Source organism: Antechinus flavipes, chromosome 5, assembly GCF_016432865.1.
Source record: "Antechinus flavipes isolate AdamAnt ecotype Samford, QLD, Australia chromosome 5, AdamAnt_v2, whole genome shotgun sequence".
NCBI classification, from domain to species: domain Eukaryota; kingdom Metazoa; phylum Chordata; class Mammalia; order Dasyuromorphia; family Dasyuridae; genus Antechinus; species Antechinus flavipes.
In genome coordinates, this window is record NC_067402.1 from 200,910,954 (window position 1) to 200,931,115 (window position 20,162).

Consider the following 20,162-nt stretch of genomic DNA (forward strand, 5'->3'; position numbering starts at 1 on the left):
CTGCTGTCTCATATTTTATGCCTTCAGATATGCTTAGGTCTGCCTAAAATCTTTATTTGATTATGCTACCTCCTTAAACTGTTCTCTTGTATTTGTAACCTCTATTATCCTTTTAGTGGCAGACTTCTGGAAGAAAATTATTTTATACTCACTGCTTCTTTTTTTCTTACTATCATTTCCTAAAATTTACAATTTTTAAAATGAGGTTATCATATACAAATATAGACATTTTAGTACTGTCATATTTGAGATTTAACAAAAGGGTATAATCTGAGGTAGATCTCTGCCCAGGATAGCATTTATTTGTATGGTCATGCTATCTATAAGTAAATGGTCAATGGATTACCTTCATTGTAGGTTTTGTGGAGTGTAGAACAGGGTAGATGGCATCATGGGATTAAAAGCAACATGATTGGGTACAGAACTGAGTGCAGGAAACAATATGATTGATTGAACATTTGGTAATGGAGGCTAACAATGACCTTCCTTCTCTCATGAGACCAAGAAGTGCTCTTTTTTTGAGATTAGGGACCTAACCCTAAAATGCAAACCAGATTTTTTTTTTTAAAGGAAATGTCTGACACTGGATAGTTTTTTTTTTCTTTTTTAAAAATTTCAATAGTATTTTATTTTTCTAATTATATGTGAAGATTTCAGCATTCATTTTTGTCAGATTTTGAATTCCAACTTTTTTCTCCCTCTCTTACCTTCCTCTTTCCCAAGACAGAAAGCAAACTGGTATAGGTTATACATGTACAATAATTTTAAACATATTTCCATATTAATCATGTTGTAAAAGGAAAATCTGAACAAAAGGGAAAAACCATGAGGAAAAACAAAACAAAAGGTGAAAATACTGTGTTTTGATCCACATTCAATTTCCATAGTTCTCTCTCTGGCTGAACGTGGCATTTTCCATCCCAGGTCTATCTTAGATCACTGTATTGTTGAGAAGAGCTAAGTCTGTCATAGTTGATCATCACATTATCTTGCTGTTGCTTTGTACTATGTTCTCCCGGTTCTGCTCGCTTCATAAATTAGCCTGCTCATTGCTTATAGAACAATAATATTTCATTACATTCATATGCTATAACTAATGGGCTTCCCCTCAATTTTTAATTCCTTGCCACCACAGAAAGAGATGTTACAAACATTTTTGCCCATGTGGGTCCTTTATTCCCTTTTATGATTTCTTTGGGATACAGAACCAGTAGTAATACTGCTGGATCAAAAGATACACATAGTTTGATAGCCCTTTGGGCTAAAGTTCCAAATTGTTTTCCAGAATGGTTGGATTACTTCACAACTCCACCAGTAGTGCATTAGTGTCCCCGTTTTCCTACATCCCCTTCAGTATTTATCATTACCTTTTCCTGTCATCTTAGCCAGTCTGGTTAGTGTGAGATGGTACCTCAAAAGTCGTTTTAATTTGCATTATTCTAATCAAGTGATTTAGAGCATTTTTCCATATGTCTTTAGATAGCTTTAATTTCTCCATCAGAAAATTATCTGTTTATATTTTTTGACCATTAACTGGGGAAATGACTTGTATATAAATTTGACTCAGATGTTTATATATTTGCGAAATTATCAGAAATACTGGCTGTAAAACTTTTTTGCAGCTTTCTGCTTCTGTTGTAATCTTGGCTACATTGGTTTTGTTTGTGCAAAATCTTTTTAATTGAATGTAATCATAATTATCCGTTTTGCATTTCATAATCAAATCAGATATCCTTGAAGCAGAGTTTTATTAATGGCTTATTAAAATTTTATTGAAGTTTTTTAATTTTCAAAACATATGCAAGGATAATTTTTTCAATATTGACCCTTGTGTTGCAACTTCCCCCCTCCCTTCCCCTCGATGGCATATTATCCAATATATGTTAAACATGGTAAAAATATTTGTTAAATCCAATATAGGCATACATATTTATATAATTATCTTGCTGCACAAGAAAAATCAGATCAAAAAGTAAAAAAAAGAAATGAGAAAGAAAATTAAATTCAAGCACACCACAACAAAAAAGAGTGAAAATTCTATGTTGTGATCACCCTCAGTTCCCACAGCTCTCTCTCTGGGTGTAGATGACTGTCATCATCACAAGATCATTGGGAGAGGCCTGAATCTTCTCATTGTTGAAAAGAGCCCATGTGGAAATGAATATAAACTGTTTGCATTTTTGTTTTTCTTCCTGGGTTATTTATACCTTCTGAATCCAATTCTCCCTGTGCAACAAGAGAACTGTTCGGTTCTGCACACATATATCGTATCTAGGATATACTGTAACCTATTTAACATGTAAAGGACTGCTTGCCATCTGAGGGAGGGGGTAGAGGGAAGGAGGGGAAAAATCAGAACAGAAGTGAGTGCAAGGGATAATGCTGTAAAAAATTACCCTGGCATGGATTCTGTCAATAAAAAGTTATTTAAAAAAAAAAAAAAGATATTGTGGAATGCCATTGAATAAGGAAAATGTGAAGACTGAACTAATTCTAAGTTCTAGCTGACAGAAATGATTACTTGTTTGACCATCAATTGACTTATCTGTGTATCAGGAAATTACTGTGTACTGATGTTGGTTTAAAAAGCTTCATTTAAGCAATGAATCAAAGTTCTTTTGATCATAATTTAATAAAGTTCAACAGATTCATGTTAAAAAAATATAAAATTTTAATTAAATTCTTCCTTAAAAAAAAAAGAGCCCATGTGATGGCTTTTTTTGGGGGGTACTACCTCTTTCACTTTCTACTAACTCCAGTTCCTTTCTTAGAACCACCTTCTCCATTTAACCAAACAAGTATAGTCAGTCAATCAAAATAAGTCAGTGCATTTATGTCTGAAAATAAGTTGCATTTTTAAAAATAAAAATTAAAAAGAAACTTCTACTCCTCTTATCTTCATTCCTTTACAGCTAACCTTTTCCCTCTGTTCAAACAGTCAGACAAAAAAACCTCAAATTGAAAATGTCTAAAAAAATTATGTCTCAATGTATGCCCTCACCTCTGATGAGTCTTTTGGAATCATGGTTGGTCATTGTGATTATCAAAGTTCTTAAGTCTTTCAAAGTTTATTGTCTTTACAAAATTGTTATTGTATAAATTATCCTCTTCTGCTTATTTCATTCTGCATCATTTTAAATAAGTCCTCTCAGGTTTATCTGAAACCATTCCATTCATTATTTCTTACAGCATGATATTATGAAATGTCCAATATGATGAAATACTTTGTTCAGCCATTCCCAAAATGATGAGCATTTCCTCAATTCCCAGTACTTTGCCACCACAGAGCTGCTATAAATAGTTTTGTACATATGAATCCTCTTTGCTTTGATCTCTGGGGGTCATAGTTCCAAATTTCTTTTAAGAATGACTAGATGAGTCCACAGTGTTATCAACAGTACTTGCTTTCTTACAGCCCCTTCAGCATTTTTTATTTTCCTTTTTTGTCAACTTTGCCAATTTGAAGGATGTGGGATAGAAGGTACTTGGTAATATAAACTCTTGATGTATTTGAGGTGGTGTTTACTACCCTTGTCTTTTTTTTTTTTTCTTGATGTATTTGAGGTGGTGATTACTACCCTTGTCTTTTTTTTTTCTTTAAATTTCAACTAAATCTAATAGAATTTGTTCCATTCCCTTATCTCAACTATATATTTGTGTCTTTTTGTTTCAAGTACATTTTACATACAACATATTGTTGAATTCTGCTTTCTAAGTCATTCCACTGTCCTTCTATATTTATTTTCATTCTGTTGACATTCACATTTATGATGCCATCCTGTTCTCATATATTTTTCTTCTCTTTGTCTGCCAACATGTCTTTATGAAGAAGGTGGCAAGCGAGGTTTGTCAGTGCTCTAGGTCTGGTATAATCTGATTCTTTTCCCCTTTTCTTCTCTTCTTTTTCTCTCACTCTGGGCTCAATAATTGGTTCTTATCCTTTATTTTAAGCCTCTGTTCAAATTCCACCCTCCTTTAAAGGTTTTTTTTGGTTTTGTTTTGTTCAAGATTAATCCTTTCCTCTTTCTTTGTTCTCCTCTTTACTTCCTATTTTTTGGTTGTGACATATATGTGTTTTCTCTCCCTTTACCAGTTTAGATAAATGAGGTTCAAATGTCCCCTTATCCTCTCATTTATTTCTCCCTGTTAAAGTTATTGACTACTTGCACCCTAATGATGTGAGATACTTTTTTTCCATCTTTACTCTTTCTGTCTCCTCTCTTTTTATTCCTCTTTCCTTTCCTTTACATTCTTCTTTTAAGTTCATAATAAAATAGAACTACACTCAGGCTTGTGTCCAATTGAGTCATCTAAATAGACTCTCTCTAATGTGATTTCCTGATGGCCTTTTCTTAGGCTGAATGTTCCTTGGTTATTCTTTTTTCCTACTTTTACCTGATTGATCCTCCTTAATTTTTTTTTTTTTTTTTGCTGGATTAGTCAGCAAGTATTTAATAAGGGCCTATGTTAGAGCATAACAACAAAAATAACCTGCCCTCAAAAAAATTTAAATTCTGTAATGGGAAGCAACAACAACAGACACATTTAATAAATTAGAGAAAGGAGCTATGCCTGTGATTTCCTTATTATAGGGAACTTCCTCATTATTATGAAGAAACCTTTACCAATGCAGATCATCACCTCTCTACTGTATGTAGGGAATTGTCTGGAGCACCATCTTCACAGAGCCAGTTTGTTTCAGAAGCATATTTGAACGCTGGTCTTTTTGCTCCTGGGATCAGGAATTTATATCATCTACCTTTTACATACATAACTACACAAAGTAAATGAGAGATAATATGTGTATGTTGTTTGTAATACTCACACCTGGAGGTTATTAAGTCAAACTTCTTGGAAGGTGAAACATTTGATCTGAGTTTTGAAAGGAGACTAAGGAACCTGTAAGTCAACGAATGTTAAGTTAATCAGCTCCTTTGCGGTAGGCCCTAGAGATATGTTGGGTACTAGTTGCTAATGATATGATGATGAGAATGAAATGGGCCCTGTTCCAGGAGCTTACTGAGGAAGACCTGCCTGCCTGTCTGCCAGTCTGGCTTGGGGAGAGCACAATGTTGTGTGCCAAGGATCAAAGGCCAATTTGGCTGAAATGTAGGCTACACGAAGAAGAGAGTGCACAGTAAGCCTACCAGTGCTGGATCCAGGCTGTGGAGCTCCTGATGGAGAGGCGGGCCTTCTTCCTGGAAGTGATAGACCCTGGAGGGTTTTGTTTGGGGGAATGGCATGGTCAGATTTCTTCTGCTAGGTCTCTCAGTAGAGATCGGACTGGAAACAGCAACTTGAGGCAAGGAGAAACATCCTTAGAATTCGAGCAGCAGTCACAAGAATAGAAAGAAGGGAGAGTTTGAGTGATGTTATAGAGTGGGGATTTATAAGACATGAGAAGTAACTGAATGTGGACATGGGGGCAGTATGTCAGGAGTCAAGGGCAGAATTGAAGTCTGGGTAACTAGGAGGATGGTGAGGTTTTCTTTCTTTTTCCTTCAATGATGGTGTTTTCAACAAATATAGGGATGTATAGAAGGGAGTGAATTTTTTGTGAAAAGATAAGTTCTCTTTTGGACATGATTGAGATACCTATGATCTATCCACTTGAAAACCCTATAGGTCCTTTATGAGGTGACATTACAACTCGGGAGAGAAAACGGTGTTGGCACAAATCTGGGAGTTTAAATAGAGATATGAGCTGTTAAGATCATTCACAACGTAAAAGCAAAAAGAACAGGATAGAGTTTTAGGAGCAGACACTCAGAAACAGACTCAGTATGGCTCATAATCTAGCAAAGGAGACTTTTCTCTCTCCCTCATCCTCCCCAGTCATAATGAATCCTTGACGCCATTTTTTTTTGAAGTTTTAAATAATAAGGTGACAATATGTTCCAGTTGATATAATTTCTTGCCTTTGAAAAATGCAGACTACTTTAAACAAGGGATTTCATTTCTAAATACATACTACATGAAATGTAGGTGCATTTTAAGACCCATTAAGATAAAAGAGAATTGGATGAAAATCATCTAGGATGAGACTCATTTTGCATCCAATCTCCTTTCTAATATGGTCCTTGTAACCATTTGTCTGTTTACACTAGTAATATTGACACTAGCCTCTTTGGCATCTTTGCCTTCATTTCACTCCATTCTCTCCTTTCCACAGCTATCAAAACACTTTTTTTTTTTTTTTTACTGTAAAGATAAGACCATGTCACTCACCTGCTCAGAAACTGTTAATGTTTCCCTATTGCCTATAGAGAAAAATCTAAATACCTTTTCTGATTTTTGAAATCCATCCTGTCAATCCTGTGCTCATCTATGTCTTTCTCTAAGAAGTCTTCCCTGATCACCTCAAGTCAAAAAAGACCTCTTCTCCCTAAAGTTTCTTTAGAATATTTGCCTGGATAATTCTGTTTTTTCTTTTATCTTTTGCTTTGTATGTGGATTAGTGTGTGAAAGTCTTATCCAAAATGTCCTTCCCTTTACCTTCAATTAGATTTTAAGCCTCTGGAAAGTAAGCCCTGCCATTTTTTTTTTTCATTATTGTGTCCCTGTTGACTCTCACAGAGTCTGAAATTCAATAAACAAATTTTTATTAAACACTTGCTACAGAACAGTGCCAGCATCCCAAAAGTTTACATTGTACATAATATTCGTTTAATAAATATTTGACAAAATTGTTGAATTTGTTGCATTTTTAGGTATAGAGTCTACATTTCAGATCTGTTTTATCACCAAGTTGTCTTGTAGTGTCATAGGGTGTGTTGTAGTTACAATTCCTAGAGGGTTTCATTTGTTTAGTTTTCCCTTTCATGGTTTTAGATAAGAATAAATACATTGTTTCTAGCATTATACTTTTGGCCATTTTTTTTGTTGTTCAAATTTTTCATATTTTTTTGATAGGTTGTGTTTTGTTCTGCTGTGTTTAATGTTTTTGGGGGGCATTTTGAAAATAGTATATTTTTAGATCATAACTAGAAAAAGAGTTAATATTAAATAGTATTTTATAGAACTTTAAATCTTTAAGGGATCTTAGAGAGCCTATCTAGCTAGACTTGTTTTTTTCAGTGAGAAAATTTAAGTTCAGAGAGGACCAATGACTTGCAAAATGGAGTCATAGGATCCAAGTCTTCTGGCTCCCAAACTTGAATAAATCAATTAATTGATTATGTCTTTTTTTTTTTTTTAATCAGGATTCATTACAACATCTCGTGTTGCTTATACCTTCAAGAGAATTCGAGATTTCAGGCAATTGGGGTCAAAGAAGAAACTCCCACTATGCAAGGGTAAATATTTTTTTCATATTGAAAGGATTTTAATGTCAATATATGTTCACAAGCCTCCTGCTTATCTGCGTTTGTGTGTGTATGTGTGTGTGTGTGTGTATGTGTGTGTGTGTGTGTGTGTGTGTGTAGAATCTGTGTATGTTGTTATTTTCAATCCCTTCCTTTTTTAGTTTTTCTCTATTGATTTCAGGAAGAAAGTGATCATTCAGTTAACACATGAACAGAAAAAAATCCTGAACCACGAGATCAAACCTCTCCAAGTGATGAAAATTATGGCTTTTGCAGGTTAGAGAATTTGCTTTCTAATCTTCCCTTTCTGCCCCACCCATGTCTTCCAGGTTTAGGTATGCAGTCATGTATGTATTCTGTACTCTTTTTTATGTGGAGGATAGAGATCTGTGTGAATAGATTTGTAATTCCTATACAGCCCCATTGTTAGTGTGGGGTGAGCATTTATACCATGGACATTGGCAAATGCTACATATCAGGGCTTGATTTATTGTATTGCTGATTTTGTAGACTTAAAGTGGTGATGTTTTACAGGTTCCTTCAGTTTCCTATTTTCCCTTTTTGTTTATATTTGTTAATTTATCCAAAACTGAAACATTAAAGTCTCCTATCACAGTTGTATTACTTTCTGTATCTTTTTGTGACTTAGATAATATTTTCTTTATGAATTTGAATGCTAAGTTTATTACTGATATTGGCCTGTTAGCTATGATTACTTTCAGCATATTTTCCTTGTCCATCCCTTTTTTTTTTTTTTTTTGAAAGCTTATTTTTACTTGGTCAGATAGCAAGTTTGTAATTCCTGTTTTTTTGCTGCTTTGTCAATTAAAAAAATTTTTTTTCTCTACTCCCTGGTTTTATCTTGTGTATGTCTTTTGTTTTTTAAATGTGTTTTTTATAAACATCATGTTTTGTATGATTTTGTTTTCTTATCCAATCTGTCACTTGTTTTCATTTTATTGGATTGTTTAATCCAGGGGTCCTCAAACTACGCCCGTGGGCCAGATGCAGCAGCTGAGGACGTTTATCCCCCTCACCCAGGGCTATGAAGTTTCTTTATTTAAAGGCCCACAAAACAAAGTTTTTGTTTTTACTATAGTCTGGCCCTCCAACAGTCTGAGGGACAGTGAACTGACCCCCTATTTTAAAAATTTGAGGATCCCTCTATAATCCATTAACATTTTCCTTCATTTGTCTCTTAATATATTTTCCCACCCAAGGTTTTTGTTTTTTTTCTCCCCTGCTGTAAGCATAGTGCTATTTTCCTTCAGTTACTTTGTTTCTTTTTGGCTCTTTTTCTCCTGATTTCCTTCTTGTTTGTAATCTCTTTTCCTTTAGTGTTCCTAATTAGTTTCTTTTTCTCTCTTGCTTTTATCTGTTTATATACTTTTTCCTCACTTTTTTCCTTTTAGTCAAGTAGATTTCTCCTATTTACTCTTCCCTTCAACTTGTCCTGTTCGGTTTTTAATTTCCTTTTTTTGTGCTCTTTTCCAAAAAGAATTTTTCTTATTCTTTATTACCTATCCTCTTTATCTACTTTAGAATCTTCTCCTCTGATTCATGACTCCTATGATAATTTGGTCTCTCTCTATTCTCTGTATATATCTTGTAATCAGAATGTTCAAAGTAGTAATTTCTGGCTTTTACCTCTAAGTAGTTTTGTCCCTGTTACATAGAGCTGGCCCCATGGTTCCCCTTTTCCATTGTGCCTCACCCTTAAAACAGTGCCGCTTATTGTAGGTGTCAGAGAAGACTGCCCTATGGGAGGGCTCCTCTTCCTTCACATCGCCCTTCATCTGTCACATGATTACACAGCCCACTGCTCATCTCTACCCTCTGCCAGTTACTTTTTTTCCTTCTTTTGCTTCAAAACCTCTTAGTCAGTGCTTTCCTACTCCTCCAGGTGCCATCTACTCAAAGGAGTTTTAGCTCCCCCCTTCTGAGGTGGGAAGAATGGACTTTTCAAGAATCAACTCTCCCCAGACCACACCCAGTACAAGGTCCCCATTTCCTTTCACTGGCTTATTTTATTTTTTAAACCCATAAGAGCATTCATTAATGAAACAAGATGGGACATCTTGTTTTTGGAACATCCAGGAGACAGTGTCACTGGATAAAAATTATGTATTAGGGAGTAAGATATTTAAAAAAAACTGTGTGTGGGTGTATGGGTGTGTGGGTGGATTATGAAGGGTTTTCAATCTCAGAGCATTTTGTGTTTGCTCCTGGAGGTAATAGGAAGCCACTGTGATTTATCGAGTGGAAGGTGAAATAATCAGACCTGTATTGTAGGAATATCACTTTGGTAGCTCTTGGGGTGAGAGAGCCCGGAGGCAGATCCACCAGCCGACTCTAGTCGGCATCAGGAGTCAGATGGCTTTGTCAACAGCTTGGGGAGATAGGGAGAATTCCGTGATGGCCCCTGGATTAACCTAGTTGGTGTTAACTTTACTGGAAAGGGAGGAAGGGAGAAGGATTTATGGGGAGAATGAGTTCTGTTTTAGACATAATAAGTTTAAGATGTTTCCTGACATCTGCTTTGAAATACCAGAAAGGCATTTGGAAATGTGAGATGGGAAGTAAGCCTTGAAATTCAAGCCACATAAGTAGATTTGAAAATCACCAGCAAAGAATGATACTTAAGTCCATGGGATGAGATAGATCACCAAGTGAAATAGCAGGGACTAAGGGCCACATGGTGAGAGGGTGTGATCTTGAGAATGATCCAGCAATGGAGACAGAAGAAATAATCAGAGAAAGAGGAGTTCATGGCAAAGTGCCTCAGTTTTCATTGGAAAACATGACGAGGCTCTCAGTTGAGAGAGTGGAGGGAGGGAGAGGAACTATTAGGAAGTTTGAGGAGGAATGCAGTAATGTGTTGTGATAAGACTGCCATTGAGAGAAACTGAAACACAAAAGTCTGAGATAATCTATTGGCAAAGCTAGCAATTATCAGTCATAGAGGCAGTGATCCCTCAGTGATCAAAGACACTCCTTTGCAGTTAGAGCAGGCTCAGTCTCAGTTGTGTGCATTGTCTCCTCTCTAATCTCTTGCAAAAGTTTCTGCCAAGACTTATACAAAATAAAATAAATCCAAAGCTAAACCATCATTGTAGTGATGACCAAAACTCAACTTTTAATCAGTTAATAATCAGTTTCACAATTTACCCTTTGATTCTTGATTGTGTTTTATATCTGTAGTTTGAAAAACACATTTACCCTTCTCTTTTTCAAAGTGTACTTTTTCAGTTTTAGAAAAAGTCCTTTCAGTTCCATATTCTACTGAGTATTCAGGATTTGTGGTTTTGATTAATATTTTAGTTTTGGAAAATTTGATTTCTAGCAAGTTCAGAAATCCTTGTTTTATATTTTTATCAATAATAGTTTCCCATCAAAGTCAGCAAAATAGCCATTACAATGGCTATTTTCCTAGAAATCAGTAAAAACTATTATCCATAGGTAATGGAGGTGTTGGAGTTGTCAGGACTGTAGTGGTAAGATCACAATTTTTGTGAATTGGTTCATATAATTTTGTCTAATAGAAGAGTAACTACTAACAGACTGTTGAATGGGAGAGAAGGCATTAGGGACAAAAGACTTAAGGAGATACATCTGTCTTAGAGGTCTGTGTTGAAGTCCCCAAAAAGTGACATAAGTCACAATACCACCTGGACCAGCATTTTGATAACATATTACATTATTAGGACTACAAAAAAAGAATCACCAGGACACCAGTTGATGCAAGTTAGAACAAATGAATGGCAACCCTAATAGTAAGAAAGTGGAAACGGAGGCAGGAAGGAAGGTTGGCTATCTGAAGCTTAAGTGTTTCACCAGTGGGAAACACTATTGGCTCTTACGTTTGGAGATTTTATGGCCTTATTGATGAAATTGCAGGAAATACTGACTTTCTTCTTGGCAAATCTGGTATAGGAGAGGTTAAGAAGAGGTCATCTTCACACTGGATCAAAGGGGAACCTTTTAAAGCAATAGAAGCTAGATCTTTTTGTAATGACTTGGAGAAAAAGATGGAGCTTTCTATAAACTCTTAAGGAGTACAGGTCCACTGTGTATTTTCTTTTTCTTTTTAATTTTTTCTTAATTTTTAATAGCTTTTTATTTACCAGGTATATGCATGGGTAATTTTACAGCATTGACAATTACCAAACCTTTTGTTCCAATTTTTCGCCTCCTTCCTCCCACCCCCTCCCCTAGATGGCAGGATGACAAAGGCCTCATCTCCAAAATATATACAGAACTGACTCTAATTTATAAGAATTCAAGTCATTCTCCAATTGATAAATGGTCAAAGGATGTGAACAGACAATTTTCAGATGAAGAATTTAAAACTATTTCTAGTCATATGAAAAGGTGTTCCAAATCATTGTTGATCAAAAAAAATGCAAATTAAGACAACTCTGAGATACCACTACACACCTCTCAGATTGGCTAGAATGACAGAGAAAGATAAGGAATGTTGGAGGAGAAGTGGGAAAACAGGGACACTGATACATTGTTGGTGGAATTGTGAACACATCCAGCCATTCTGTTGAGCAATTTGGAACTATGCTCAAAAAATTATCGAACTGTGCATACCCCTTGATCCAGCAGTGCTACTGGGCTTATATCCCAAAGAGATACTAAAGAAGGGAAATAAACCTGTATGTGCAAGAATGTTTGTGGCAGCCCTCTTTGTAGTGGCCAGAAACTGGAAACTGAGTTGATGCCCATCAATTGGAGAATAGCTGAATAAATTGTGGTATATGAATGTTATGGAATATTATGACTTGAATTCTTATAAATTAGAGTCAGTTCTGTATATATTTTGGAGATGAGGCTTTGTCAGAACCTTTGACTGTAAAAATGTTTTTCCAGTTTATTGGGGATAGCAGATTTTAAAAGTCTATAATTAGAGAGTGAATTAGCCCATAGAGCATCAGGAATATCTGGTAGAAAATTTTTATGTAGCATAAGACTAACCTGGGAGTAAGAGAACAAAATCATCATCATAGATCAGTGAATACAGAGATCATGGAATCAGAATCTTTACAGAATTGAAGAGATGGATAATTACCAAAAAGATAAGAAGTTTACACAAAAAACTCATACTAACAGATTAATAGGCACCTTAGGCATTAATAAAAAAGAATGTTGTACTGAAAGAGGGCCTATAGTGACAGTTTGTGGTGATTAACATAGGAACATCTTGGGGTGTTCCCTTAATTCTTATAACTGCTCAAAATCTGGTAGGAATTACACTGAAAACTTGGTATTGGATTTAAGATTGAATTAGAGGCCCCAGAGTCAATCAAAGAATCAGAAGAAACATTCCCAACCTCAGGAGTAACATGGATAGAGGCAAAGACATGGATAATGGGCAAGGATTTACAATCCAGAATAAAGAGGTCTTCTCCCTGTCTTTCCCTTTCATGCTAAAGCTTCTCTTAGGAGTCTTGACAATTCTCTCAGGGGTCTTGCAAACTCATCTCTTGAATATCTGGCAAACCCAATATTATTTGGGAAATAAGGAGTACCAAAGTTGTCTGTACTTTGAAAACACAGATGACACACCATTGTTTGACCATCTCTTCTAAAATATCTCCTTTTACAGCAATAAAAATATACAATTACTGACCAAATTCTGGTATATCAATGTAATGGAATACTATTATCCTATAAGAAATGATGAGCAGGTAGTTTCACAGAAAATTGGAAAGACTTTACATGAACTCATGCTGAATAAAGGGAGCAGAACCAGGAGAACTTTGTACACAGTAACAGCAATACAGTGTGATGATCAACTATGATGAATTTTGCTCTTCTCAGAAATGGTGATTCCAAAATACTTGTTGGAAACTGCCATCCACATCCAGAAAAAGAAATATGGAATCCAAATGTAGATTGAAGTTAACCCTTTTCATTTTTAAAAATTTGTTTTTTGTTTTTTCTTTCTCATAGTTTTCCCCTTTGGTTCTGATTCTTCTTTCATAAGATGACTAATATGGAAATATATTTATTATGATTGTACATATATACCCTATATCTGATTGCTTGCTATCTTGGAGAGGGAAAGGAAGGGGGGAGAAAAATTTGAAACTCAAAATCTTACAAAGATGAATGTTGAAAACTATATAATTGGACAAAAAATACTCTTAAGTGAAAAAAAATACCATCTCATAAGATGAAATCAGGATTGTTTTGGTAATTGTTAAAAAGGATGGAGCTTCCTTTTTGGGTTTTTCCTTTGAGGTTTTTTCATCTTTTTCCCTACCCTCATATACATACTAAGTGATGGCTTTGAGTTGACTTTTTTTTTTTCCATGCCATCCCGGGCAGGTCTTGTGAAAAAAATTACAAATATCTTGATGAAATCGATTTAAGAAAAGCTGAATGAACTGTTCTGGCATCTCTAGGGTTAAGTTGATCTAAACCTGCATATATTTTCACTTTTATATAGTTTGCTTATAAAAGCAGTTGGGAGTTTGGTTATCTTCTTGGATAGTTCCTGAAACTTACTCCAGTTCTTTGGACATGCTGCACAGTTATCCATTGCTGTATCCAAAGTGTCCCTAGCTTGTGTCAACCTAGCAAAATCACCTAGGTCATCAGGATCCCAGAGTGAGTCTTGTAAGGGCCAATTGGTAAGCTTTCCCTATCTTTGGGACATAAGCTTGTAGGAATCTGTTGTATATATTTTATATATTTACATATATATAGTATAAAAATTTGCTGTCTCCAGGTGAAAGTAAAATGTCCATTAAATTTCCAATGGTATCATACCTCTAAGAAGAGCTTAGAATTGATTAATAGCAGCTGCAGAATGCTCATCAAATTTGGGGGTGCACTTTCCCGCAGGTGAAAATCAGAGGTACTTAAAAAGGTGATGATTTCTAACAATAGTTAAACTTCTATTAATGATATCCAGAACAAGCTTGTCTTGAAGGGGAAAATGTCAGAAGACTAGCTGTTCTCCAGGGGAGTCACAAGAAGTTAGATTTCCTATAGCAGCATTATTAGTTAGGTCCTTGAATAGGCATTAAGCCAGTAGGCTATTCACAGGTGAAGTGAAATTCTTTTAAATAAAAAAATAAATTAGAGGAGCAAATGAAGAAAGAGCAGGAGGAGGAGAAGGAGGCTGAGTGGAAGGAGGATAGGATAGAATAAGAGAGAAGAGGGCTTTTTGTTGCTGTAGCCAAGATTTGTGAGTAAGAGGTACTAGTGGAACTAATATTCATTTGATACAGGTTTTCAGTAGCCAATCACATTTTACCACAATACAGTAATATAGTCATACTTAGTCCAGAATAGTTCATCAGCTGAGCCCCTAGCAGTTTTTGACTAACTTTGACTCATTTTAACAGCTTATCCTTTTGTCATCTGCAGCTAAACTGGCAGGCTACCTCGACTCCCAAGATATTTCAGTCATTTTCCAAGAGGGTCACCGGAGGAATACTGATTCCTACTCCCATTGTCACCCTTTAAAGGGACAGTAAGTGGGAAATCATTTGCAAATTATCACAGGTGGCCCTGAAGAAGATTAATTAAAGAAGATGGCCATAAGTGACCCTATAGCGGTATACTAATAGGGTGTCTCCCAGTCCTAGCTACAGATTTATTACTTTAAAATGTCCTTAAGATTGGGCAAACCTTCCCAAGGTTTCTTCTTCAGGAATTTCAATACTCTTTGGAACACATTATTATCCTGTCTTTTCTAATGGGTGCTATTTTGCACCCATCTTGTATTATTTGGTTTTTCCTTTGTATTTGAACATCTTTTTCCTGATTGCTTACCAAACTTTTTTTTTTCCTGAATTGAGTTATTAAATTTAACCATTATGGGTCTTGGAGTTTGTAACCTAGAGTTTTTTTTTCCTGGAAAGAATCAGTTCTTTCAGTTGAAATTCCCTTTTTTAATATTTAGAAGTTTTAGGCAGTTCTTTTATTTCATACTTCATGGTTTTAAGGATTTTTGTCATTTATGTTCTTCTGTGAGATCTGTTCAGATGTGTTTTGCTTCCATAATGCTTGCATAATGAGTATATTATTTTCTTTTAATGTTACCTTTTTGCTTTTCTTTGAAATTAACCTCTTCTATATATTTGCATTCTTAATATTTGTATTTGCAGATTCTCTCTTTTGTTTCTTTGGTGAGTTTTTTTATTGTTGATTCTAGTTTTTCATTCTGCTTATATATTTTTGCTGTGAAGGCAATACATTTTGTTCTCATAATAAAAGTGTTGTGGTTTCATGTTATCTCAAATCTTATAGGATTCTCTGCCTTATCAAGTATAGGATCACTTTTCTTTGTTTCTCAAAATTTCTCAGTTTTCATTGATATCTGAACTCATTTTCTAAATTCAGAGGCTTTATTTCCTTCTATTGTTGATTTTTTTTTCCCTATTGACTTAAGTTCTTTGAATTTATTTTCTTCCTGAGTTTGATTTCCCTCTCATTTTCCCTAATTACACACTTTATTACTGTCTCCTCTGATGATGGGTTCCTTGGGTGGCTTAGTCAAAGGTGGCTTAGTGGGTTGTTGCACAGATTCCCAGCTATATCAAATTTTTCCCCCCCCCCCCAGTCCCTCTTTAAATTAGTTCTTGAGACCCAGCATCAGCACTTCACAGAGCTGTCCTACAGGAGCTTTGAGTTGTTTGTTCCCCTCCTTTTTCCCCTCCCCCAGGTAATTCAGAGATACTAGAGCTCTATCTGTCTTACCCTAGGTTCATTTGTACTTTCTTTGGGAGGTGGGAGAGAAGGTACTAAGTGAGCTTAGGATCAGTGAGTATCCTTCCTTCTCTGTGTGGCTGTGGGTTTTTTTTTTTTTTTTTTTAACACTTCCTTTGGTTTCCTAGACTATCCTAGATCATGAAAATTACTGTTTTGGAAAAGTTGGGAGAGGTCAGGAGGATTAGAGACAGTGTCCTCCAATTTGTTGTTCCTTGGAGAAGGTATTAATAGTGCAGATTAGGGGCAGCTAGGTGGCACAATGTATAGAGCACCAGCCCTGAAGTCAGGAGGACCTGAGTTCAAATCTGTCCTCAGACACTTAACACATCCTTGCTGTGTGACTCTGGACAAGTCACTTGATGCCAATTGCCTGGCTGGGGGCGGGGCGGGGGGTGGGATGGGGAGAGGGGTAGGCATAATGCAGATTAAACTTAAAAGTGTGTTGGCATTTAATTTAGTTGTTAAACATTTATCAACATACTCTTGGCTCTAGGAGACCAAGGACTTTTTCATTTTTTTGTCTTTGTTCTCATAGATTGTAGGCATTTAATAAATTCTTATTGATTGTTTGACCTGCAGCTGGACTGCTTAATATTTGTTGAGTTGATCATATAATAACATCCTTATTTTATAAATGAGGTGATTGAACCCAGAGTTGAATTAACTTGCCCAAGACTATTTAGGTAGAAAGCCACAGAACAAAGGTCCTCTGACTCCAAATCCAGTGATCTTCTACTTTACCAAGGTGGTGGGTTGAAGAAGTTTAAAATAACTAACTTTTAGTCAGCTGCTTGGTCTTAATTTGATTATTTGTGAATTGGGCTTAAGTAGCTAAAGCAAAGCTTCTTAAACTATGGTATCCCATAACTGAATGTGAGGGTTGTGAAAAATTTGTCAAGAGTAAAAGTTGCTGAATGTTCTGTGTCTTGCAGTATCAGATATTCCACCAAAATTTAATTCTTTATGTAAAAGTAAATAAGCAATCCATCTCGTTAATATGAAAATTTGCTTTCCTCTTTAATAAATTGTACAATTTTGTGTGTGTATACATATATATATATATACCAAAGAATTTAAGATTTTTTATCAGTAAATGTTTATTTTGTATACCTGTTTTATATACCTATATACCTGAGGTCACATAAAAATTTCTTGGGCAAAAAGAGGTCACTGGCAGAAAAAGTTTAAGAAGTCCTGACTTAGATTCCTAAGGATTAATATTTTCTGAGTCTACAAAAAGAACAGACTTTCAGGTATTTTTTGATGCAGAACTTTCAGATTAACTTAAAGTATTATACATAAAAAAGATGTTTCTGACCATTTCCTGGAGAGCACCTTTATATTGTGGAAATTCAAATAAATTTTGATTTGAATTGATAGCTAAGTATAATTAATAGTGCAGTGAACTATTTTTTTGAAGTATTGTAATCCCTTTTTTTCTCACAGTCAGAAGTATGCAAAATTTTCTCTTGTTTTCTAGGCACTGGAAAGACTTCAACCCTTGTCAAATATGCTGAGAAGTGGTCTGACAAGAAATTTCTTTACGTGGCATTCAACAAGAGTGTTGCAAAGCAGGCTGAAAACATGTTCCCAAGCAATGTTACCTGCAAAACTTTTCACTCCATGGCCTTCAGAGACAAAGGGAGGCTGTATGTATTGTCACTACTATTATTATTTTTTACAGATTGTTACTATCTTGTATATGTGTGTGTATTCTTTGTACATTTAACATACAAACATATATAAAACATATATAATTTCTGATAAGTATATATGACATTTGTGATAATTTATGAGTTATACCCCACTATGGTAGTAAGTGTAAGATTTGAAATCATTGTCATTATTAACAAGTAGAGAATAGAGGATGAGATTCAGTAGCTCACCATTTCAATCCTCTTACTTTTTTTTTTTTTTTAATAATTTTTATCAACAGAATCCATGCCAGGGTAATTTTTTACAACATTATCCCTTGCACTCACTTCTGTTCCGATTTTTTCCCCTCCCTCAGATGGCAAGCAGTCCTTTACATGTTAAATAATCCTCTTACATTTTGAATAGCAAAAACAAAATTTACTCAGATTTTCTCACAATGCAAGGAACATGAGCCATCACATTTTCCCCTCTTACTTGTAAGCTGCCTGAACTTAACCTTCAGTGAAATATGATGATACCAAAATGTAGCAAGATCTATGAAAGACACATATCTTCAATACTTTACATTACTAGGGACCTGTCTATGGACTTAATGTTTCTTGCCTGAGGATCATTTTTTCTTCAGCAAGGTTCATTAACAAATTCTTTTTTTTTCTTTTTAGTCATAGTGCTCTGTAGAATGTGTTATGATCTGTATCAGGAAAAAGGAAATTGACTTTGATTAAATCACAGATGCTTGAAGAATTGGTTAATATAATTCTTTATGTATTTAATTATATCCTAATTTGGTTAGGATAACAACATTATGATAAAGGCAGGTTAGGAATTAACCTTTTGATTTGTAGTCTAATATTCTATTACACACACACACACACACACACACACACACACACACTTTTATTGCAGTTTTCTATTTGTTAAGTAATTTTGGATATTTTGGTTACAGGTACCAGATAGAGAAGAAACTGAATCCTTTCAAGCTTACACCCTTCATGGTCAACTCTGTCCTTTCGGAAGGGAAAGCAGGGTTCACAAGGGCCAAATTAGTTTGCAAGACTTTAGAAAACTACTTTGCCTCTGCTGATGAAGATTTAAATATTGAACATGTGCCTATTTGGTGGAAGAACAGTCAGGGACAGAAGGTCATGGTAGATCACAATGAAAAGCAGGTAAGTGTTTAAACTGAAAAGTATGACATGTTTAGTTTTAGAAATTTAGATTTGAGGAGTATGAATGTTGACATGATGCACTGAGTGTTTCTCTCTTACATTTTTCCTAGCTATCCTCTTTTTTGATTTATTTATTTTTTTCTAATGTTTCTTAAATTTACTGGAGAAATAGCAATAGCAGATATTAAACAGCACCCGTTGGCATTTTAAATTGTGTGCTAGGTAATTTGCAGATTAAAGACTCCATCTCAATGATCTTTTGATTTCAGATCTCAAAGTTTTCTTCTTAACCTTTATATTTCAGTTTCCTGGAGACTTGTTCATATAGCAGCTGTTCTTCATGAGGATATAGTAGTTTAAAAATAAGTTGATCGATGTATTTGTTTTCACCTTTTAGAGAACTATCCCATATAATAGATTTTTTTTTTTAAACAAGAAAAAGATGAAAAACCTAGCATAACCAGTCAGTACAAATCTGTTATGTACAACAGTTGCGGCTCTCTTTTCTAGAAAGGTATAAAGTGGGAGTGTCTTCTCAGATCTCTCTTTTGGAGGTATTTGGGGTTAAGTGACTTGACTAGAGTCACAACAGCTAGTAAGAGTCTGGAGCCAGATTTGAAATTCAGGTTCTTCTGACACCAGTGCTGGTGCTCTATCCTCTGCGCTAGTCCCAGCTGCCCTCTTCAGAGCACTTCTTTCATATATGCTTTTTTTTTAGAATTTAGCAATACTGACTTGATTTTTATGTGTCTATGTTTATGTATACACAGGTGTCTTTTTATAGATGTTGTAGTTCCTGTGGATGTATATATGTTGGCTTTGCTTACTTCATTGTATATTAGTTCATATAAATCTTTCCATGCTTCTCTGCATTCATCACATTCATCATTTCTTTTAAGACATTATGTTAATGTACTATTTGGCCATTCTCTATTTATGGACACTATTTTGTTTCCTATTTTTTGCAATTACAAAATGTTTTGCTATAAATATTTTGTAGTATATGGGGACTTAGTAGTGGCCTCCTTGGACCAGTAAAATGAAATACCTGATTCAAAGTTTATGGTCAGTCACTTTATTTACATAATTTCACATTACTTTACAAAATGATTGTACTAATTCATAGCTCCACCAGCAATTACTAATGTAATTATCTTCCCTCTATTTTCATCTGACAATAGCATCTTTGTCAATTTGTAGGATATGAAATAAAACCCCAGAATTATTTTGATTTACATATTTCCTGTTATTTAAACCATTTTTTCAGGAGGTTGTTAGTAGTTTGTAAATTGGTCTTTTGAGA

The 20,162-nt window shown here is 35.1% G+C and overlaps 1 protein-coding gene across 1 annotated transcript in view; it reads left to right on the plus strand.

Moving 5' to 3' along the window:
- Positions 1-20,162, plus strand: part of FBH1 (F-box DNA helicase 1) — a 97,699-nt gene that overhangs the window by 31,681 nt on the left and 45,856 nt on the right. Inside the window, exons 7-10 of the mRNA XM_051961854.1 lie at positions 7,203-7,295; positions 7,486-7,580; positions 17,515-17,683; positions 18,637-18,859. Of these exons, the coding sequence (XP_051817814.1) occupies positions 7,203-7,295; positions 7,486-7,580; positions 17,515-17,683; positions 18,637-18,859 (580 nt within the window). The remainder of the gene's footprint in view (positions 1-7,202; positions 7,296-7,485; positions 7,581-17,514; positions 17,684-18,636; positions 18,860-20,162) is intronic.